General features: G+C 47.4%; 3 protein-coding genes across 3 annotated transcripts; all 3 read left to right on the forward strand.

Annotated features, from left to right (window-relative positions):
• Nucleotides 1-15,531: 15,531 nt before the first annotated feature.
• On the forward strand, nucleotides 15,532-16,341 carry LOC135395778 (uncharacterized). Its single transcript, XM_064626871.1, has one exon. It carries the CDS (start codon nucleotides 15,532-15,534, stop codon nucleotides 16,339-16,341), a length of 810 nt encoding a protein of 269 aa, XP_064482941.1.
• A 12-nt stretch (nucleotides 16,342-16,353) lies between these two features.
• LOC135395779 (uncharacterized) lies at nucleotides 16,354-18,624 on the forward strand. The gene has a single exon (XM_064626872.1). It carries the CDS (start codon nucleotides 16,354-16,356, stop codon nucleotides 18,622-18,624), a length of 2,271 nt encoding a protein of 756 aa, XP_064482942.1.
• Nucleotides 18,625-18,786: 162 nt separating this feature from the next.
• Nucleotides 18,787-20,034, forward strand: LOC135395780 (uncharacterized). The gene is made up of 2 exons (XM_064626873.1): nucleotides 18,787-19,472; nucleotides 19,542-20,034. The coding sequence occupies exons 1-2, from the start codon at nucleotides 18,787-18,789 to the stop codon at nucleotides 20,032-20,034; spliced, it is 1,179 nt and encodes a 392-aa protein (XP_064482943.1).
• The last annotated feature ends 4,278 nt before the right edge of the window (nucleotides 20,035-24,312 follow it).

Here is a 24,312-nt window from a genome sequence, read left to right on the forward strand (position 1 = left end):
CAACTAATGCTGCTCTCTAGTTGGTTAATTTTAAAATGTGCAGCACCTAGGATTTAATGCATTAATGACTAAAATGAGCATATGCCACAAATGTCACAACCTATTACAAAGTGCAAAAATGTGCGCTATTTACGAAGAGTGCTTACTCTTGAACAATGTGCACAGTGAGCATCGCCTGTTTCACCATGAATACTGTACCTAAGTACTGTTTTTTAGAGGAGTATTCGTGGTTATCCTGAGCAGTGACCTTACTTTGCAGGTGCAACATGTGTTCAGCAACTATCCTGAAGGTGTACGGTTCGTGAAATTCTATCACAGTGGGAGAGGCACACAGTTTTGGGCTGGCCGCTATGGGGCAAAAATGACGGAAGCTTGTGTTCGCATTCTTAATCTTCCAGAAAGCGCGTTGTGACACTAGCAGCACAGTACTTAATTTCGCTAAGCCACCCGTATGCTTCTTTTCAATTTGTAAATAATAGATTTTTCTAAAGCAGCAGTGCTTGCATGTTATGCCACATGATAGGTATTTTAATTAAATGGTGCCTAATTATCTTTTTACAGCTTCAAAGTATGTACTTTCAAACTGGCCCAAAACTTAAATGTCGCTCTGCCAGCACTAGACAGCTGTTTTAGCCTTACTGGGACCTTATCAGCAGTGTGCAGCGATGTTTGAAGAAGTGGCATCGGCACATGGCCTTCTGACGCCACTTCCTCATGTGTTGCCTACCTATGTATTTTTGGTTGTAGCTGTGCACATGTTCAAGCACCTTAATAACTTTATTGAACATGCAGATTACTATTATGTACCTTCATTCAGCTTAGTAGAAATATGTTGTAATTCTTTTTCTGTGAAATTCTGGATGTTCAGTTCTGTCCTGTTGAGTGTTCAGTTATAATGCTGAAGAGCTGACCTGACTGCATATTATAGTACCACTTGTTTCCTTTCCATGTGCATGCCTGTATATTTTTGGCAGAATAGAGCCGTATGTTCTTGCAGTCAGTTATCTGTAAAACAAGAATGAGTGCTCTTTCTGTTAGGTACAGAAATGTTTTAGCTGTGAATCTACAGTGACACATCCAAGTTCCTGATAACCTCTTTGTTTTTCTGAATCCCGTTTTAAAGCTTTACACTTAGTGTGAAGCATCAAGAAACCCTGACGCACTGCTCTCTAGATATCTGTTTCTCTCCACCGTCTTACTACTTCAGACAAAATGCTCTTCCGAGGTGAAGACGAGCGAGGGGAGAGTTGAGTGAGACTTGGTGCTCCGAAACGAAAAAATTTTATCCATGTGAATTGCAGTAGTTGGTCGTACGATTGTAGTGTGCTACGATGGAGAATACATGACCCACTTTTTTATAACACCACCTTTCTTATTTATTTATTTTTCAGTAGTTCATAGGAGCAACACTTAACCCAATTTTGTTCCCTTTTTTCCCTTTTCTTTTCTTATTTTTCTTTTCGTCCCCTTTTCTTTCCTTCCCCTTCCCCTTCTTTTGCCTTTTTTGTTTGGAATAGCAAGCCGACCTTCGTCTGGCTGACCTTTCCTTTCTTTTTCTTAATAAACATATCCCCCCCCCCCCCCCCCAACTTTGTTTGGTTCAGTGGTTTGTTTGGTGTGGAACCCAATTATGCCGGCTGTGACTGATGCTGTCTTGCGAGTCGATCCCTTGGAAACAAAATTTTTGATTCAACTGCTTTCTATGACTTGGAAGTCATTATGGGACAGTTTGGATGCATTAATTGAAATTGAGAATAGTATTGGCTCAGCCAGTTGGACCAAAGCCTCTGAGGTGTCACCCGTGTAAAAGATTGCCATTCCGCAAGAGCAACATTTAAGCTCAGGCTGGAGAAGAGAATAGTAGCGTGTCAACTGCTTTCCAGCAACCTCTCAATATTTCAATGGAATGCAACACATGTGATGCAATCTACCTAGAACAACTGTCTTCTTTAGAAGAAGTCCACTGGGGAACTTCACCAGTTACAAAAATGAATATTTTTATCTTCACTTATGTCACTGGGAATATAGCAACAAAGATGAATGTTGAATGTTGACCAGATACATTTGAAATGTTTTGCACATTCAAAATATGCTGCCCCAAATATATTGGAGGTTTCCACACAGCTTCAAAATATGGAGTGTAGTATGTGTTTCAATTAGGACAATAAAATGAAAATAAAAATCGTATATTGCATCGCATCGTAACATTGCAAGCCTTTAGTGACATGCTCCATAAAAGCTGTCAGATGTCCACAGGTTGGCAAATATGTCCAAATGCAATCACTTGGCAAATAATTTGGGAGGCCACACTTTGCTCCCTTCCACGATGAGTGTCGATCAAATGAACCGTAAAGTGATTTGCAATATCCAGCTATTACAGGGTTTGTATGTACATGCCTTTCTTCAGATTTCTTATCACGTACACATGACCTGTGCATGCAAGCTGAATGAAAAAGGGCAAAGATGCTTTGAGGGTGGAGTATCGACTGCCTGTTTTGTAATTCAGATGCTCTATGCTAACCCGCAAAAAAAATATTTCATAAACAACAGAAAACAGGTGCACTGCTCATTTAATTTTAAGAAGACACCAGAGTGCAGAATTTTCTCCTTGCAGAATGAAAGATGCCATTTGTGACAGCATATGTCACGCCAGGTGTGACACTGCGCTGCGGCCACGCATTGGTTCCTACAAAACATTTCTGGCAACGATTGGGCACCCTAACTTTGTGTTCCTTTGTGTCCCATCTATTGAGGAGTGGAGAGCAGGGGGTAGCAGCTGCATCAATGCAACCCTCTACTTCTGCAGCGCGCCACTATGCACAGCTCCGACTTGGGTCGCCCAGTTAGTGACTCGAACGGGATATTTAGGGCGCGACATTCCTGGCAACTGCTACGATACATGATCAAGCAACAGCAACATGTCAGCAGCATGAGCAACAGTCAGTGTCATTTGCATAGAGCGCTACGTATTTTACAGCGAGGTGCTGTCCGCTAGGAATCTGAAGTTCTGAGGCAGGAACACATAGAAAGGACAAATGCATACAAAGCCTCAAGTGCCTAAGGAATTATAGGAAATATGAAATGATTATTTTCCCGTTTTCATCAGAAAGAAAACATTCTTCTGTGTCTAGAACCAAAATTTTACCTTTGTCATATGCCAGGAGTATTCTTGGGAGCGAATTTAAACGGTGCGGCAAAGGGAGTGCAGCTGGCGCCACCATTACTACACCTTGCCGCCACAATTACTACTATTAATGGGAGGCGTGACAATTCTCGACTTCATGCAGATGCCTGGGTAACTAAATTGCATTATACATGGAACCGTAAATATAACGTAAGCAATGTAATGTAATGCAAGTCGATAACCATATCGCACATCGCTTCTTTCCATCCACAGCCTGTTCTGGATGAGCCCTCGGCCAATCGCCGGTAACGGGGCCTTGCAAATTTCTTTTTCGCACCCAGAGATAGCGCTGAATGCCTCACCGCTCCGCCTCGTCTGGGCCCGACGCCAAATCGTTTCTTTCATCCACTGCCAGTACTGGATGAGCCCTCGACCAATCTCCGGTAACAGGACTTTTTGAATTCGTTGTCGCGCCGGTCCGCCTACTATGGGCCCGACGGCAAAATGTTTTCCTGAATCCAGCGAGGTTGCTGTGAGTCAGCATGAGCTACGCTGGTACGGCGTGCTCTGCGTGCTCGAGAGGTCCCCTTATATGTAGTAAAATAAGATTATTAGAGCTGCATAAGCAGTCGAGCGTCATCGTACGAGGTTTTACAGTAAAACTGCTTTTTTACCGAGAACTCGTCCTGGATGAGCGCTCTGCTATACTTGCCGGTAACGGGACTTTGGAAATTCGTTTTTCCGCACCCAGAGATAGCGCTGGATGCCTCGCCGCTCTGTCTCGTCTGGGCCCGGTGGCAAACCGTTTCTTTCCATCCACAGCCAGTGCAGGATGAGCTCTCGGCCAATCGCCGGTAACGGGACTTTGCAAATTAGTTTTTGCGCACCAAGAGATTGCGCAGAATGCCTCGCCGCTCCGCCTCGTCTGGGCCCGACGGCAAATCGTTTCTTTCCATCCACAGCCGGTGCACGATGATCCCTCGATCAATCGCCGATAACGGGACTTTGCAAATCCGTTTTTCCGCACCAAGATATAGCGCTGGATGCCTCGCCGCTCCGCCTCGTCTGGGCCCGACGGCAAATCGTTTCTTTCCATCCACAACCAGTGCAGGATGAGTCCTCGGCCAATCGCCGGTAACGGGACTTTGCAAATTAGTTTTTCTTCACCCAGATATAGCGCTGGATGCCTCGCCGCTCCGCTTCGTCTGGGCCCGACGGCAAATCGTGTCTTTCCATCCACAGCCAGTGCTGGATGAGCCCTCGGCCAATCTCTGGTAATGGGACTTTGCGAATTCGTTGTACCGCCGCTCCGCCTCCTATGGACCGGACGGCAAATCGTTTTCTGCATCCAGCGAGGTCACTTTAAGTCAGCATGAGCTACGTTGGTACGGCGTGCTCTGCGTGCTCGAGTGGTCCCCATATATATAGTAAAATAAGATTATTTGAGCTGTATAAGCACTCGAGCGTCACCGTACGGGATATTACCGCAAAATTGCTTGTTTACCGAGAACTCGTCCTGGATGAGCGCTCTGCCACTTGCCTGTAACGGGGCTTTGCAAATTAGTTTTTCCGCACCCAGAGATAGTGCTTGATGCCTCGCCGCTCCACCTCGTCTGAGCCCGACGGCAAATCGTTTCTTTCCATCCACAGCCAGTGCTGGGTGAGCCCTCGGCCATCCTCCGGTAATGGGAATTTGTGAATTCGTTGTCCCGCCGCTCAGCCTCCTATATATGGGCCGGACGGCAAATCGTTTTCCTGCATCCCTGCATCCAGCGAGGGTGCTTTGAGTCAGCATGGGCTACGCTTGTACGGCGTGCTCTGCGTGCTCGAGAGGTCCCCTTATATTTAGTAAACTAAGATGATTATAGCTGTATAAGCACTCGAGCGTCATCGTACGCGATTTTACTCTAAAACTGCTTTTTTACCGAGAACTCGTCCTGGATGAGCGCTCTGCCACTTGCCGGTAATGGGACTTTGCAAATTAGTTTTTCCGCACCCAGAGAGAGCGCTTGATGCCTCGCCGCTCCGCCTCGTCTGGGCCCGACGGCAAATCGTTTCTTTCCATCCACAGCCAGTGCTGGGTGAGCCCTCGGCCATCCTCCGGTAATGGGAATTTGTGAATTCGTTGTCCCGCCGCTCCGCCTCCTATATGGGCAGGACGCAAATCGTTTTTCTGCATCCAGCGAGGGTGCTTTGACTCAGCATGGGCTACGCTTGTACGGGGTGCTCTGCGTGCTCGAGAGGTCCCCTTATATATAGTAAACTAAAATTATTAGAGCTGTATAAGCACTCGAGCGTCACCGTACGGGATTTTATCGTAAAATTGCTATTTTACCCAGAACTCGTCCTTGATGAGCGCTCTGCCACTTGGGGGTAACGGGACTTTGCAAATTCGTTTTTCGGCACCCAGAGATAGCGCTGGTTGCCTCGCCACTCCGTCTCGTCTGGGCCCGGCGGCAAACCGTTTCTTTCCATCCACAGCCAGTGCAGGATGAGCCCTCGGCCAATCGCCGGTAATGGGACTTTGCAAATCCGTTTTTCCGCACTCAGATATAGCACTGGATGCCTCGCCGCTCCGCCTCGTCTGGGCCCGACGGCAAATCGTGTCTATTCATCCACAGCCAGTGCTGGATGAGCCCTCGGCCAATCTCTGGTAATGGGACTTTGCGAATTCGTCGTACCGCCGCTCCGCCTCCTATGGACCGGACGGCAAATCGTTTTTCTGCATCCAGCGCGAGGTTACTTTGAGTCAGCATGAGCTACGCTCGTACGGCGTGCTCTGCGTGCTCGAGAGGTCCCCTTATATATAGTAAAATAAGATGATTAGAGCTGTAGAAGCACTCGAGCGTCATCGTACGGGATTTTACCATAAAACTGCTTTTTACCAAGAACTCGTCCTGGATGAGCGCTCTGCCACTTGCCGGTAACGGGACTTTGCAAATTCGTTTTTCCGCACCCAGAGATGGCACTGGATGCCTCGCCACTCCATCTCGTCTGGGCCCGGCCACAAATCGTTTCTTTCCATCCACAGCCAGTTCTGGGTGAGCCTTCAGTCAACCTCCGGTAATGGGACTTCGTTGTCCAGCCGCTCCGCCTCCTATGGGGCCGACGGCAAATCGTTTTTCTGCATCCAGCGAGGGTGCTTTGAGTCAGCATGAGCTACGCTTGTACGGCGTGCTCTGCGTTCTCGAGTGGTCCCCTTATATATAGTAAACTAAAATTACGAGGGGTGTTCAAGTCAAACCGGGACTTTTCATTTTTCGCGAAAGTAAAATGAACTTACAGGCGAGAAATTAGCTTTATTTTTCAACGTAATCTCCAGCTGCACTAATGCACTTTTTTCGGGTGTATCCCGTTTGCAACCATTAAAAATAACCTTTCAAAAATAAACGCGTAAGTACCCACTGTTAAAAATATATCTCCCAGAATGTACGCTTAAAAATCAACGCACAAAAATAATCGACGAAATATCCCTGTTTAAATAAAAACGCTAAGGAATCCACGGTTAAGAATATGTCGTTAAAAATAAATCGTTTCAGAATCCCCCCAAATCCACCCTACAGTTGCTAGAGTCATGTGGTATGGCCCAAATCAAGGTAAACTGCAAGCAATGGGCTTAAACTAACCTCACAGGGCCAAACTAGCCTAAACTATGCCAAACTAACCGAAACCAAACTAAACTAACCTATCATAACCTGATCTAACCCGGCGCAAATTGCAATCAGTCCGCCTCCGTGCTAGATGGTGAGGGGATTTTGAAACAGTTTATTTTTAATGGTGAATTCTTAAACGGTGATCTCTAAGCGGGGATAGTAAGCGGTTTATTTTAGGAGATATATTTTTAACCGCGTATTTTTTAAGCGGATTATTCTTGAATGTTTTATTCTTAAGCGTTTATTCTTAATGGTGGATTTCAGGGACCCCCCCTTTTTTCCAGCGTTTCACGAGGGCTTCGATGCCAGCAGCGTAGAAATCCTTACTGGCGCGTAGCAGTCATGATCGGACCGCATTCTTGACCTCGTCGTCGCAGCTGAAGTGGCGGCCCCCAAGGAACGCCTCCAGTCGCCCGAAGAGATGAAAATCGCTGGGGGCGAGGTCCGGACTGTAAGGGGGATGTGGCAGCAACTCCCAGCCAAGTTCTTGTAAGGTGCGTGTCGTGAAATGCGCGGTATGCGGGCGTGCATTGTCCTGTACGAGGAGGACTCCTTTGGTGATGAGGTCCGGCTTTCCGAAACTGGAGGTGTTCATGAATGATAGTGTTCAACGTTCCCACACAAAGGCCCGTCTTTCGAGCCAGTTCGAGACATGTTATCCGTCGGTCCTTGAGGATCAGGCGCTCCACAAGTTGGATTTTCTCAGGAACTCTGACACTGGGCTCTGAGCCGCCCCGGCCGGGATCGTCCTGCACTGATGTACGCCCGTCTCGAAACCGTTTGCACAACTCAAACGTTTTGCTGCGGCTAAGTCTATCGTGGCCATACTGAGCCTGAAGTCTTCTGTGAATATCAGATGACTTTACGCCTTCATTCACGAGAAACTTCATGACAATTCACTGTTCGATGTGCGCGCTCACCTCGTTGTCGGCCATCTTGTCCAGCACGTGTCTTCTGGTTTGCACAAGCTTTGGACCACCACGTGGTGAACGCGGAGGCCTGTCCCGTGTGAAAATGACGAAAAAGAAGTAGCGCGAGCCATTAGTACACTCAGGAGACAGAAAGTCCCGGTTTGACTTGAAAGCCCCTCGTATTAGAGCTGTATAGGCACTCGAGCATCGTCGTACGGGATTTTACCGTAAAATTGCTTTTTTACCGAGAACTCGTCCTAGATGAGCGCTCTGCCACTTGCGGGTAACGGGACTTTGCAAATCCGTTTTTCCGCACCCAGAGATAGCGCTGGGTGCCTCGCCGCTCCGCTTCGTCTGGGCCCGACGGCAAATCGTTTCCTTCCATCCACAGCCAGTGCTGTGTGAGCCCTCGGCCAACCTCCGGTAATGGGACTTTGTGAATTCGTTGTCCCGCCGCTCCGCCTCCTATGGGCCCGACGGCAAATCGTTTTTCTGCATTCAGCGAGAGTGCTTTGAGTCAGCATGAGCTACGCTGGTACGGCGTGCTCTGCGTGCTCGAGAGGTCCCCTTATATACAGGGTGGTCCGCCAACCATGATAGAAATTCATTGTAAAAAACGTAGGCCCCGGAGAGAAATGCGGTCATGGGATTTTTTTCTGCCAATAACTTTTGCCACATATTGGTAACATTTTTATTTCATTTCAATTGACGTAAAGTTAATTTCTTGAATTGAACTCCTAAACAGCCGACCAAGTGTTACCATTCGCTCTCTTGATTTGAAATTCAATTCAATGAGCAACATAAAATCGATATAATTCGCTGCACTAGTTCGCTAGTGATATCGTCCTCTGGATGCTAGTATTTTTCTACAGTTGGCCAGGCACGGGTTTTGCAGTTGTCCCCTGCATCTTTCCTGTGTCGATGTTTATGTACAATGAAAGCTGTACACCCATTTATTCATTGTTTCATGGCCCGTACAACTCCGCTTCTACTGAAGATACGGTTTATTGACATCGAAAGTATGAGAGAACGGGTCCAGGACAATTGCTCACCGGATAATTGCTCACCGGACAGTTGCTCACCGGACAATTGCTCACCGGACAATTGCTCACCAAAAAACTGCTGAGGCCGGACAATTGCTCACCACAGAACCGCTGAAGCCGGATAATTGCTCACCGCTCTTTCATCGCACTTATATGCAATTTTATTTCGCGCTTTTATGTGATGTGATTTTATTTCTTGTTTATGGCGCTCATATACTTGACTTTCTTATGTTAGCTGAACTTGGGTTACCTCGAATTAAAGTGATCGAAATCCCCATTGCAAAATAAACTACTGTAAATAAATGTTATCTGACTATAAATTGCACAGTCGCGCGCGGGAAACTGTCAACAGCGAACTTAGACTAACCTGGACATGGCAATGCAAACACTGAACTTGGACTAACCTAATACGTGCTGTTCAGTCGTGTCCGCCCTGCTAAGCCAATCGGGCGCTAAAATGTAGCTTGCGTTCGCTAAACCGACTTCGACAGACATAGAAAATTCGTGAATTTGAGTGGTTAAATGGAGATGTGTTCTTAAATCTTTCCCGGTTTGTGTCTTGGAAGATCCTGGTGACGCAGGCATGGGCGTACCGAGAGGGGAGCAAGGTCACTTGTGAAAATTTTGCACCCTTTATTCATAGGTCATGATTTTTTTTCTAATAATATGAACCTGTGAACACCCGCACAGTCCGCAGCGTCCGCCCCAGGGAAGGAAGTGAGGTGGATGCACGCTTTGCCCCCTGGAAGCACTTTGCTGTCCACCCCTTGGAAAAAATCCTATAGGAACGCCCCATGGACGCAGGTCCTGACAAAGACACTTCAGGCGTACCTGCAAGTGGACGACCTCTCGCCATAGCCTCTTCACTGGTGGATTTCCTAGATCTATTTGAAGCAACTTAGACAGCTAAAAAAGAAGTTCAGCTAACATAAAAAGTCAAGCGCCATAAACGCGAAATAAAATCACAATATAAGTGTGGTGAGAGAGGCGGTGAGTAATTGTCCGGCTTCAACGGTTCTGTGGTGAGCAATTGTCCGGCCTCAGCAGTTTTTTGGTGAGCAGTTGTCCGGTGAGCAACTGTCCGGTGAGCAATTGTCCAGTGAGCAGTTGTCCGCGCCCCTGAGAGAACAACTGCAAAGTCTGTGTCTGACCTACAATAGGAAAATACCATACTCCAAATCATCCAAAGATGTCATTTATTGATTTGACTGATTTATTTGTCAAAAATGTTTATTATTTGACATCAATTATTACTTGAAAAAGGGTTGGGGACTAGGGATGAAAGACATGTAATGGCATGCTTAGTCACTATGTGTCAGAGGGGAAAAACCTATCAAGTTGCCGAACGGGCTAGGGTGAATAAAGCGGCCCGTGAACCGCTTCCTGGATGCGAAAAAGTGGGTTAGTATGAGGAATGTGTTTACAAGCAAGCGGATTACACAGAGATAAATGTTCCTTATAGCGTCCTCGATAAACTGCACCGGTGCGCCCCGGTGCGACCTGGTGCGGCTTGCCATCCTCGATAAACTGCACTGGTGCGCACTGAACGTCTTCGATTAAAGGAGTGCACCCTTTCAGTGCAGCACTGAGTTGCCCCGAACCCACACCGAGAAAATCGGCCGAGCGCCAGAGTGCAATCCCAAGAAACATCGCGATTGCGGGAGCACGGAGGAAGGCAGAAGCGGCAAGTAGCCAGGTGTAGCCGGGCAAGTATAGCAGCAGACAGTCATCGTCAGCATGGCATTCGATCGGTGCCGCTCGCCAGGTGCCTCTCGCTACGGGTCGCGCAGCCTACGAGCCACAACGAGCACAGATCTCTAGGTAGCGCATGCTAGTATCCATCAGATCCACCAATGCAGTGCAGTTTCATGTTCGATAATGCCTCCGCCCAGGGCACCGCCAGTGTAGAGCGCCACGCACCACTGTGGTTTCGGGGCAATTCCGGAGCAAGTTTATCGAGGACGCGATTAGGATAACGGCATTTACAACTGCAGCTTTCTTTGTTCTTCTCTTTCTTTCTTTTATTGATTTTTATTTTTATCGCTTTTTTTTCATCAACACTGCAGGTGAACCAATAAGAAAAATCGATCAAGCGACCGCTGCACCATTATTTCTGCTCACGCAAAGAGGAACCATCTTTTCCAGAACCCAAATTCGCGTTCTCGAAACGAGGAAAACCAACGACAATGCTCGATTGCTTCGTACGATGATATGCCGTGGATAAAAGTCCGACATCACTATTTACCACACAAACTCACGAAATTTCGATGTCTGTCCAAGTCATTTTAGCGAACGAGAGCCATATTTTTCGCGGCTTAGTTTATTAGTTAGTTTATTATTAGGTTAGTAAAAGTTCAGTGTTTGCATTTTCATGTTTATGTTAGTCTAAGTGCGCTTTGACAGTTTCCCGCGCACAACTGTACATTTTATAGCCACATAACATTTATTTACAGTAGTTTATTTTTCAACAGGGACTTCGATCACTTTATTTTGAGGTACGCCCAATTTTTCGATACCGGTTCCGAACTGTTCCGGTTCCGAACTGTCAGAAGGCTGAAAATGGAAAGCCAAAGAGACAGAGGGTGGACACCCCAGTGAATGACCACTGAATGGGATGGTGCAGATTATGAAAAAAGTTGTGGCTCTTGTATTACAAATCAAATAACTGGAATGCATAGCATTTGGTGCTCGGAAATAAACTAGCCAGAGAAGATGAAAAAAAAAACAATAATCTGCATCCTGTTTACTACGAAAAGAAAGTGTGTGGTGGGTAAAGTGCGGATAATTGTGCACTCAAAGCCCTTGAAATATAGATGCAGAGAGAGAGAGAGAGATACATGATGACGATGATATAGATGCAACTATGAACTGAAATCTAGATAACCGAAGAAGCACATCACAGCCGACCGCGTGTTATCACTCGCTTTGCGGATTTGTTGAAATTGGGAGACATGGGGTTCTTCTTCATGTGTTAATGATTAATGAAATTTACATTCCATTCAACGAGCAACATAAAACAGATATCATTCGCTACATTAGTTCGCTAACGATATCGTTCGATGGATGCTAGTATTTCTCTACTGTTGGTCAGACACAGGTTTTACAGGGGATCCGGACAAAATGTTCCCGAATAAAACGTGCCCGGACGAAAGGTCCGCAGACAAAATGTCCCCGAAAGTGTCCCCGGACAAAATGTCCCCGGCTGCCTTCCCTCACTACGAAATGAAAGTTCCTGTTGCACAGTTGTTGCTAGCTTCTGTGACTTTTTGTCGTAGATTTTTTAATGTTTTATTTTAAAAGATTTATTTCGGCGTACAGCCCTACCCACAGTTGGTGCGCCCTCTACGCTACGCTATAGGCCTGGGCCAGGTGGCGTGGGAAACCTTGTGTGTCAGCGCCACTAGTGGCGACCTTTGCAACACACGGCCGCTCCCTAGCACACGACACTCATTCTGCGTTGGCTAGGTTGGTGTGGCGTTATCGCTTATAGTCTGTTTTACGGATGCAAAAAGTCGAAAGGATCGGAAAATTCATTCGAAAAAAGTTGCTGAAACACGTGTACAATGTGCAGCACGATATATGTATGCAGCACGCGCGTATGTCGCGAATGACGCTGTTTGTTAGAGTGTTTGGTGCGCCCCTCTGGTGCACTGGGGTTTCAAAGTACAAATTTAATTCTGAGAAAAGTCAGGCCTAACAAGAACGAGGCAAAGATCCATTCGCATGGGGCTTAGCGAATTCAATGGGGACACAACGAAAACGTTTGCCGTTATACTTTAAGATAGGTGAACAATAATAACGGAACATTTATAAGAAACGACAAACTGTTTTATGGCTCAACACCCGAACAGTTGCTCTTTCCTGGGAGTTCTGATTATGTTCTCCGCGTGCGGAATGTTCACGACGTTACTATAAACAGAACAGGCAACGCACTACTCATGATTCCGTAGCGCTTTCGGGCACAGCCATGCAGCCTGAGCGACCTTCTTGATTATTTAGGTTTGGAATCAGCTATGATATATCCGCCTCGTCCAAACAGACGTCTATAACTTTCTTTCTTTTTCTTTTTTTGAGTATGCGTACGGAACCAAAGACTGCATATACGCACAAGGCTATAATATGTATATGGAGTTTCTGGTGGCCATGAAAAACCAGTGAAAGAACTGCTAAAAAAATAAAACAAGTGAGCTGGTGAGTGTAATTCGTGACAGTAAAACCGGAGACTAGGGACGACGAGAACAGATGGACACAGAAAAGGTCTCCAAACTCTTGTCTGTGTGTGTCTGCTTTAGTTGTCCCTAGTCTCGGGACCTTACTGTCACACAGCGACGATTCTCCAAGGCATCGGCTGCACAGTCGGCTTTTAGTATAAAAAGCAGAAAAGTGCAAAGCTAATACAAGAAAACGAAAAGTATATCGGGTAAAAGCTTTTGTGTTCTGTTCTATTTCATTAGAACGGATGCCGATATTTGTCTACTGCAATAATTATACTTGGATATTACATAGCCGCAATGCAAGTCTGTGACTTAAAATAGTAAACGGCGGCGATACTCACGAAGTGTTCCTTCAGGGCTTCGCATCTTAGGAATTATCTAGCTCTGGAGTACAGCAAAAGTTCCACCGCCTGCAGACCGCCGCCAGTCCGAATAGCGCTAGTCGGGGACATTTCTTTTGGCATATTTTCTTGGGACATCCTTTGTTACACCCTTCGCGCCTACTCTTTTCGTAGCTTCTTCCGGGAAAATGATAGAAGCATACTGGCGAACGCTGTTCATGATTCTCAAAATTCGACGAAGGAGTTATTGCTTTAGCCACGTTCCCGCTGTACTCCGGCACAACAGTAAGCTGCGCCTCAGGCTTACGCTTTCGTTTTTCGCGTTCCGTTTCGGAGAAACGGCGAGCTCTTATACACGTCCTACCAGTTGCTATCAGTTGTGCATACGAGGCGGGAGCGGCCGCGTGTCGTAGCATTCCGACGGTAGGGCTCGGAGTGGCGCTCCAGTCGCTCTCCTCAAACTTTAGCACAACAGCCCTATAGCCCCGTTTGACGAAAACTACCTTTCGTGATACTCTTCTTGCGGAGACGATTTCTCCTGGGGAAATTTTTCCTTGGGCACGGTTCTTCCTGGGGACATTTTTTCCGGAGACGAAAATCCGGCCCCTTGGGCGAGCTTTGATTATATGAAATGTCTTCTCCGTGATCATTCCTTCAGTTGGCAACTAGCGCTCAGATTCATATTCGGAAACACCCATTTTGTAATTCCATCTGTGTCTTTGTTGACCTACAAGAATAGTGATTCGCCTAAAATACGCATGGATTACGCATGGATTAAACAACATTTCGACAGACAAAATAAACAACAAAAAGAAAACAATCTCTTAATTGAAAACACTTGTCCATCTGCACCTGGGCTCTCCCTGTCTTCCCCAAAATCCCATTTGCTAAGCTTCAGCATAGTCTAGCCAGAGGTAACATCTCATTACGGCCGAAAATCCTTTAATCCTCAAGTGTCTCGTTACGGCCAAATCTCATTACGGCCGAAGGTAGCCTCATTTCGGGCGAAGATGTTTCATCACGGCCAAAAAGAAAAAAGAAGCATCCACCATATTAGCAATCGCTGTGTTTTAGATTGTATCTCATTACTGCCGAAGTCTCATTACGGCCGATGTCTCAATACGGCCGATAATCCTTTAATCTCCAAGTGTCTCATTGCGGCCAAAGTCTCAATACGGCCGAAGGTAGTCTCATTACGGCCGAAGATGTCTCATAACGGCCAAAAGTCAAAATGTGTATTGTAACGTGCATTAACATGCAATGTTGCAGCCAGGTATGGATATACATTCCAGCGGGTATAAGCCATGCAGTGTGCCCTTAGGGCCCGTATCATATATATACACATATTGTGAGACAATCAGTGTGTTATCATACCACAGCACAATGCAGCATATTGTGTAATGTGTACAACCCAAAGGTAGTGTTGATGTTGCTGTGAAGCAGCAGGCTACTGTGGAGTTAGCTACTTGTGGAGAGCTAGATGAACATCGGCTTTGTTGTGACGTTTTTGGAGTCGTCCTACAGTCACTGGCCAAGAAGGAACACCTATCTCAGTCGACGTCAGTTTATTTCCATTCGCTTTACAATGGTACAATTCTTGCTTCTGGAATGAGTAGACCTGCAAGAAGCAAAGAGCAACCGTGAATAGGCTAGAATATTAAAAAAACAGGCATTTGACTCTACAGGGCTGGTTTTAATGTGCACAAGGTGCATACATGTTGATATGTGTCCGCTATTTCATACAAGGCTAACATAAATCTTCGTCTAGACAAAAAAAATGACAAGCCTTAAAAATGTGACTTCCAGGCAAACATAGAGTGTTGTAAAACTGTGTTCGGCCAGAAAACGGGTCTGCAGCTGGACGGCTGCGACACGGAGTGACAAGTGGCTGTCATGACGCACCCAGGAGAAGGGGGGCACGGAACTCCAGTTTCCCTGGAAGTAGAGGGGAAACTGTCTCCCTTTTTTTCCTGTATCTTAACTGCGTTTCTTGTTTTTTACTTGTTCGAACTTGGAGGTCTCTGGACCCCAGGCAAAGGCATTAGTTTTTTAGTCGCAAAATAAACCTCGCTGAGCAAAGACGTCTTTGTGCTACGTGTCTTCTTATCGGTCCCTTTTTACCGGGCCAATGACAGCTTCACGGTGTCATCCATATATTCTGTAACGAGTGGGATATCGCAAGATATTATTCCACTACATTTTCTGGTGCCGAAACCTGGGATTACACTCGTGAAGTTCTATCGCCATGGATCGATTGAAGACAAAGCGTTCGGTTCGACGGACGAAGAACACCAAGCTGATCAACGAGGTGTGTTCCTTGCTTCAAGAGCCCGACGTGACCGTGACTGCCCTCAACGGCCTTCGTGATCGTCTCATCGCAAGCAACGACGAACTGAAGCAACTTAACGTGCAGATTGACCCCCTCGTTGCGGATGAAGATCTGGAGGCCGAGTACTCTACCGTCGGATACTACGAGGATGAGTTCGTGAAAGCCCTGAGTGACATCAAGAGTAAGTTGGCTGCTTTACAAATGTCATCAAGCGCGTCTGCTCCTGTCAACAGCTCGGCGACCGGCCCCGAAAAGCCCCGCAACACGGGTGTAAAACTTCCTAAACTTCAGTTGGTTCAGTTCAAGGGAGAATTATCACAGTGGCAACAGTTCTGGGAACAATTTGAGGCGACAGTCCACAACAACGATCAACTGTCGGATGTAGAGAAACTGCAGTACCTGCGTTCGCTTCTGGTTGGCCCAGCAGCCACTGCAATATCAGGATTACAGTGCACAGCAGCGTGCTACAAGGACGCGCTGGACATTCTCACCCAACGTTTCGGAGACAAACGCCGTATCGAACGTGAGCATCTCCACAATCTGAGACACCTTCCTCGCGTGAAGTCGTCAGAAGATGTTCCGGCGCTCCGAAAGCTGTACGACCGGGTCCAAACGAACACACGCGGCCTGCAATCACTTGGGGTCTCCAGCACTACATATTCCTCCATGATGGTGGACATTCTTTTATCGGTGCTTCCGTCCGACATCGTGGTTGAATATCACTGAAAGTTAAGCACAATGGAGTCCTCCTGCCGACTGGAAGATGACGCGCCCTCTGCTTCATCTCGAGGATCGTCGGATGCGGCGTCGGATGCCTCCCAGGCCTCTACAGAAATGGTGAGGCTCCTAAATTTCCTGCGCGTGGAGATCGAGAGCCGCGAACGCGCGGGTGTGTTGGACAGTAAATGGGTCAACACACCAGCACCCAAACGTAAACACGGAGGGAACCCTCCATCGGCGCTCGTGCTCCACAGCACCGGCAAGGTGAGCTCCGGTTGCTTCTTCTGCGGATCAAAAGGCCATAATGCAGATACTTGCACGGGAGACCTTACATTGGAGGAGAAGAAAAGGAAACTTGGATCATCGAAAAGATGCTTCCGGTGTACAAAGCAGGGGCACATGTTTAAGAACTGTCGGAATGGGGGAAGATGCGCAAAATGTGGTGGAAGGCATTGTGTATCGCTATGTGATCCATCCTGGAAACCGAAGTTACCGCAGGATGCCGCCCAGCAGATGACCACCACCAACTTGTTCTCCGCGAGTGCCTCTCCGACTTTACCGCACACGGAGGTGCTACTTCAAACTTTCCGCGCTTGGGCTGTTACGGATCTCAACTGTGCATACGTGCGAGGCATAATTGATGGCGGTAGCCAACGAACGTTCGTCCGTGAGGACCTCGTGGACAAGCTGGGATTACCAGTAATTGGAACAACCAATATATGCCTCAATACCTTCGCAACTTCGTGCGCAGACCATCGGAGCAGAAGCTTGAGGGTTGTTCAGTTGCGTCTAAGGAGCCAGTACAAGACCACAGAACACATCCTCGAGGCAATCGCCATACCGTTCATCTGCGGAGACGTGGTGCAAACGCCCATCGACGACTCTTTCGTAAGGAGCTTGCGTCAACAAGGTATGGAGATTGCGGATCGTCTCCTTTTCCCATCTATCGCTGGCGTCGAGGGAATCAGCCTGCTTGTTGGTGCTGACCAGATGTGGAAGCTTTTGTGCGGGGACGTCAGTCGCTGTGAGAGCCATCCAGACCTCGTTGCCATCTCCACCGTGCTCGGATGGACATTTCAGGGACAGCCCTGTACCAGAAGCGCCTTTACCGACGCCGCTAATGTGATGGTATGTGTGCTGCGAGCAGGGATACAAAACGATGACCATCACACCTCCCTACGCCAGCTATGGGAACTGGACAGTATCGGAATAACAGATGATCCAAAATCTAACAAACTACAAAACGAAGAGGTCCACAGAGAATTCGAAAAAAGCGTCGTTAAAATTGACGGCCACTATGGGGTCTCTCTCCCTTGGAAGGCAATGCCAAACACTTTGGACGATAACTATGGCGTAGCCGAGAAGAGATTGCACAGGTTAGTCAACCGGCTGACCTCAGATGGCTGCCCCAGCGAATATGACGAAGCTATCAGGGGGTACATGAGACAAGGTCATGCTGAAAAGGCTCCGGACGCCACTGAAACCCACGGGCGTGTGTACTACATGCCACATCGAGCGGTTATAAAGCCTGACTCATCATCAACCCGGCTCCGAGTGGTCTTCGACGCGTCCTCGCATGCCAGTAAATCAAGTTCCCTCAACAACCATCTGGAGAAGGGTCCCAAGATCAACTCCGACCTAGTTCCAGTGTTGCTCCGGTTCAGGATGAACGCAATTGCCCTGACAGCCGATATCGAGAAGGCCTTCCTTCAGATCGCCATTAACGAAGCAGATCGCAACGCTCTGCGATTCCTGTGGTTTGCTGACGTGCCGACAGTCAACCATCCGTTGCCGGCGGTAGAGGAATGGCGCATGACACGGGTGCCATTCAGGACAACATCTAGCCCATTTCTTCTAGGAGCCACCTTACAATACCATCTCAGGAATGCGCGGGATGACCAAGCGCACGTCGCGGCGATTTTGGAGCGCTCGTTCTACGTAGACGACCTTCTCGCGGGCGCCTCTACAGTGGAGGAGGCAAAGACAATAAAGGACACAGCTCAAGCCTTGATGGCGGAAGCCGGCATGAACCTAACGAAATGGAGTTCGAATTCGACGGAGCTACAGCAGTATATCAACGGCCCGAGCTCCACTGCGGCTCCATCAATAACGGAACCCGAGAAGCATATAAAAGCGGGAGAAGTTTCCAAAGTACTTGGAATAGTTTGGGACCACAAGAACGACTGCTTCAGGTTCTCGGGTGAACACTTACTGGAGGTCCTCACCATCCTACGGAATACGAAACGTTCCGTACTTCAGATGTCGGCACGGGTATTCGACCCTCTTTGATTTCTCGCACCGTACTTCATCCGCGTGAAGATCTTATTTCAGCGTCTTTGGGAGATCGGTTTGGATTGGGACGGTCCTTTACCAGACGGCACACTGGCTGACTGGAGATCATGGAGTTCAGAGCTGAGAAACCTACCAACCATAACTGCTCCGCGATACCTAATGACGGGAATAGGTCGGGCGGAAAATCTCCAACTTCACGTATTCACCGACGCAAGTCCGCTAGCCTATGGCGCATGCGCCTACCTCCGAGCAGAAGACAACCATAGGCAGGTCAGTGTCAACCTAGTGTTTGCGAAATCTCGTGTTGCACCGCTGAAGAAACTAACGTTACCTCGACTTGAACTCAAGGGAGCAGTGATTGGAGCACGAACGGCGTCATTCTTGCGGACATCCTTCCTTGCTGAAAAGCGTACTTCTGGCGTACTTCCCGTGTACTTCTGGACAGATTCCACAATCACGCTCTGTTGGATTCGCGGGACTGCCAATGCCTGGAAGCCATTCGTCGCAAATAGAGTGTCCGAGGTACAGTCGCTGAGTGACCCGGACGCGTGGAATCATTGCCCTGGCTCTCAAAATCCGGCGGACGCACTGACACGCGGACAAACAGTCGAAAAACTACATGACAGTCAACTGTGGTGGCGCGGGCCGAGCTGGCTTTCAGAACAAGAAGAACATTGGCCTCGCCAGGAAGCCCACAGCACGGAAAACCTACAGTCTGTTGAAGTAGAAAAACGACGACAAGAGGTCATCGTTATGACCACCGTGGCTGCACCACCACCGTTGATGACAGTGTCAGGCTTCAGCTCCTACACAAAGTTACTTCGAGTCACCGCGTGGTTACTACGGTTTGTTAACAAGTGTCGGAAATAACTTCTCGCGTCTGAAACGTTTTTGACCACAGCTGAAATCAACAGAGCGGAAATCCTGTGGATCAAGCAGGCTCAGATCTACTGCTACGCGAATGAAATCCGTCATCTAGAACACGAGGGTCAGGTGCAACGTGGCTCATCGATCGCCGACCTTCAACCGTACATAGACGACGATGGATGTCTAAGAGTGAAGGGACGTCTGCACTACGCCAACATTTCGGAAGAAACGAAACACCCAATTCTTCGTCCCAAAGACAGTGATGTGACCACGCTGATTGTAAACGCTGCTCACCTACGAACTTTGCATGGTGGACTACAGTCTACGCTGTCTGATATTCGGGAGAAATACTGGATTCCTAGCGCCCGGCAGGTGGTGAAACGGACAATTTTCAAGTGTCTCATTTGTCGAAGGTGCCGACTGGAACCTGCCAGTGCTCCCACTGCGCCCCTCCCGAAAGAGCGAGTCGACCAGAGTCATCCCTTTGACGTTGTAGGGCTTGACTATGCCGGTCCGCTGTTGGTAAAGACAACCGGATAACACGAAAAATCCTACATTCTGCTATATACGTGCGCAACAACTCGCGCAGTTCATCTCGAACTAGTGACAAATCTGTCGACCGAATCTTTTCTCCTAGCATTGCGCCGCTTCGTTGCGCGAAGAGGCCTACCGAGCACGTTCTACAGTGACAACGCCCTCACCTTTAAAAGAGCTGCAAAGGACATTCAAGTAATGTGGAATATTCTCCGCACAAGCGAAACGCAGGACTTTTGTAGCAAACATCGCATAACGTGGCGGTTCATTGTGGAGGACGCACCCTGGTGGGGGGGGGGGGGGGGAGCGGATGGTGCGTACAGTAAAGAGTTCACTTCGGAAAGTTCTCGGCAGGCTGAGCCTCACCTTCGAAGAGCTTATGACTGTATTGGTGGACATCGAGGCATCAATCAACTCCCGTCCTTTAACCTATATCCACTCGGATGCCAGCGAGCCTGTGGCGCTAACACCAGCGCACTTCCTTATCGGGAAAAGGATGACAGCTTTGTCAGAAGTTGAAACAACGCCAGCAGTTTCCAGTCACCACAGCATCACACGTCGGTGGAAATACAGACAACGCTTAATGAACAACTTCTGGCAGCGCTGGCAAAAGGAATACCTCCTAGAGCTGCGGTCAGCCCATTTAACGCCGGACCGGAGGTCAAAATCACTGAAAGAAGGGGACCTCGCTATCCTTCGAGAGGATAATGTGCCACGACACATGTGGAGAACGGTGCGCATTGTTGCCAGCCACCCTGGAGGGGACGGGCACATACGGGCTTACACTGTGAAGATGCCGACAGGGACCATCACCAGGCGGCCCGCGCAGCTACTGTATCCCCTGGAGGCCTCAGAGTCGCCCACACCCTCTTAAATTAGCAATCTTTGCATGCTCATTTCGGGGGGGAAGATGTTGTAAAACTGTGTTCGGCCAGAAAACGGGTCTGCAGCTGGACGGCTGCGACACGGAGTGACAAGTGGCTGTCATGACGCACCCAGGAGAAGGGGGGCACGGAACTCCAGTTTCCCTGGAAGTAGAGGGGAAACTGTCTCCCTTTTTTTCCTGTATCTTAACTGCGTTTCTTGTTTTTTACTTGTTCGAACTTGGAGGTCTCTGGACCCCAGGCAAAGGCATTAGTTTTTTAGTCGCAAAATAAACCTCGCTGAGCAAAGACGTCTTTGTGCTACGTGTCTTCTTATCGGTCCCTTTTTACCGGGCCAACGACAGCTTCACGGTGTCATCCATATATTGTGTAACGAGTGGGATATCGCAAGATATTGTTCCACTACATAGAGCATGACGATGAGATGAATTTAGTTTCATTAGTTCATTTACTTAATGGAAACATGTAAATATGAAGTAGTGATACATTACAATTCATGGAATGATGCATGCATGTCTTTCCTTTCCTCGTTTCTTTTTTACAAAAGTAGTGCACGAATTAACATTCGTCCACTGCTACACAATTTCTCACTTCACAACGAAACCGTATGATGCATCTGTAATCTTAACAGCTCACCTCTTCGGTCAGGACTCCCTGGGCAGCAACATCCTATTAGCCATGTTGTTGTTGTTTTCCTTTTTCGGAATTCTTCGCGTAGCCACATAACATGACTGGAATGGAAAATAGCTATAAATAACAACGTGCTTAAATGACTTCCTCTTGAAATATTTATTCTAATCAGATATGTTTTTGCGCCTAGTATGGTGCGCGAAGGCACATAAGCACAGCATTTGCAGATGTTCGCCGTAAGCAATTCAAGGATATCAATTCAAGTACGCCGACTTGTGATTTTATTTTTGAACAAATATGACGACAATTTTTCACAAATGAAATATGGCTCACAATAATAAATGCTGCTGTACGGTGCGGCATTATCGATGTCTTAACTTCGAATGAGTCTGTTCTTCCTAAACGCGCAACGAACTATAAACGGTGCAAATCTACTAACACATACCGCGCTACATCTATTACAGGCACTTCGGCTGTTTTGATTCAGTGAAATTACTCGTATGAGAATGCAACTATGTGTGGATAACGCACTGCTAAGCCAGACAGTCTACGAAAGCATAACTCACCAGAATTCTTGGTTCTCGGCCTTGGTCAACACTGCGCGATATACGTTGGAACTGTGACGATTCATTCAACTCAATTTTCACCGGAACAACACGCGCTGCTCGAAAGACAACGACGGAAAATAAAGAGCCGCTTAAGTCCGCTAATTTGCACGTTACAGCACTAGAAATCGATAGATATAAACACGTCGTAAACTACAACTGCTCGCTAACACAAGAAACGAGGTACCCAACCCAACGTTGCTGACACCATCCGAAGTTTAGAGCGTGAGAGTAGCAAAATAATAAGATATCAAAACACGAAAGGAAGAGTACTGATCCCCCCTCCTTCTATAGCATGCAAAACGTGATTAGCGCTGAGATGAACATACATGTCCATGACGCGAGTTATTTTCACTCATCAAAAAGAGGTCATGTGGGATTGCGTGACGCTGCAGCAATGAGCATCATGGCGAAACGAAACTTTTAAATCGTGCATTGCACTTGATGGTAGCTGACAGAAACGAATCAAACTTATGAGACACTGGATTACAGGTATATTGGCATCTTTTTGATTCCTGCGTATCATTTCATATTACAATGTACGTGAATACATGGGTGTCGTGTCTCACGATGCCGGGGAAGTAGTTGCATGGGGAAGTGTGCATGGTTCTAGACTTTTTTTGACTAGACTTTTGACTTCTAGACTAGGTTTTTGATCGCGTAATCGGAATATCGACACCTCTCGCGTTGTGGCTTGCATGTGACCAACCAAGTGCTGTCTCCTTACTAGCGCTTCTTACAAACGACAAAACGAAGCATGTGGGAAGGTATATTTTTGATTACTCATATATATCGAGAAAATGAATCGTTTTCAGGTTGCTGCCACTACTCCATGTGCCCGCAATTGTCCTGCGTGTATGATTACACTAACGACGTCACCCACCATGGCGGAAGTGTTTTGCGCACACGCGTTTCAGCATGAAGCCGGCAGGTAACATCTGATGCTTACCCTTCGGATATTCTGAATTTACATATTGTAGCTTAGAGGAATTCCGAATGCCCGAGTGACACACGCTTATAACATTGTGACATCAGTGCAGTGGCATAAGCACTAATGTAGTGCCCACGAAAATGAACGAGGGGCAGTGGTTTATCCAGAATCCCAAGCACGAGAGGGGTGTTGGAACAAATTGGGGGGGGGGGGGCATCATTATAGTTACGTCATTACAGCTTAACCTATCATTAGAGACGTGTCTGAAGCTGAAATCGCAAGGGCAGGGGGTGCACAGGCAAAAAAGTTAGGGGGTGTCACTGAACATTTGGTGGGTGTAGGGGGGTCTGGATAAAGCAAAGACGAGGGAGACTCCTCCACCCCATGTAAAGCCTCATAAAACACCTCCTGAAATATCTTCCTGGCTATGCAGCTGCATCATTATGACGTAATTGTCATTGTTGTTCATAATTCTTGAATATGTTTTGAATATATGAAAAAAAAGTCTGCTTGACAGCATATGTCTTATGGTCATCATCAAACAAGAGCATATGTCGTTTTGTTCAGCCCCTTATGTACTTTTTTTTTAAATTTCAGGTGGACGTAAATTGTAGAAGGCAGCTAGTGGGGGAAAAGATCATGGTCATAGGTCATGTGGCTCCTGGAGCTCCCAGTGGGCTCCCTTGTGGAGTAACTTTTCAGAACACACACACACACAGTTTGCTCACAGAACCAACGAGTAGGATGTTGCTCGAATACTGAGAGAAAATGGCGTAACACATACAAATATCGTGTGACACAGTATGACAATAAAAACATTTTGCACGAGGGATGCATGAAACACTGTCGCAATATTGTGTGCATGATCCATTGTATGTGACGCAAGCCGTGGGGGCACACCGCCTCGGACACACTTTGGGAAGCATAAAACACGGTAACATCTCATTACGGTCGAAAATCCTTTAATCCCTAAGTGTCTCATTACGGCCGAAGTCTCAATACGGCCGAAGGTAGTCTCATTTCGGCCGAAGATGTTTCATCATGGCCAAAAAGAAAAAAACAAGCGTCCACCATATTACCAATCGCTGTGTTGTATGCTTCCCAAAGTGTCTCCGAGGCGGGTGTGCCCTTACGGCTTGTGTCACACACAATGGTTCATGCACACAATACTGCGACAGCGTTTCATGCATCCCTCATGAAAAATGTTTTTAGTCCCATACTGTGTCATACGATA

This window comes from Ornithodoros turicata, chromosome 5 (genome assembly GCF_037126465.1).
Source record: "Ornithodoros turicata isolate Travis chromosome 5, ASM3712646v1, whole genome shotgun sequence".
NCBI classification, from domain to species: Eukaryota; Metazoa; Arthropoda; class Arachnida; order Ixodida; family Argasidae; genus Ornithodoros; species Ornithodoros turicata.

What these genes read in the sequence shown, in the direction of transcription:
- LOC135395778 (XM_064626871.1), top strand. Translation starts at nt 15,532, where the DNA reads ATGGATCGATTGAAGACAAAGCGTTCGGTTCGACGGACGAAGAACACC.
- LOC135395779 (XM_064626872.1), top strand. Translation starts at nt 16,354, where the DNA reads ATGGAGTCCTCCTGCCGACTGGAAGATGACGCGCCCTCTGCTTCATCT.
- LOC135395780 (XM_064626873.1), top strand. Translation starts at nt 18,787, where the DNA reads ATGACGGGAATAGGTCGGGCGGAAAATCTCCAACTTCACGTATTCACC. An exon ending in GTCACCGCGTGGTTACTACG is followed by an intron (nt 19,473 to 19,541) that starts GTTTGTTAACAA and finishes TGAAATCAACAG; the next exon opens with AGCGGAAATCCTGTGGATCA.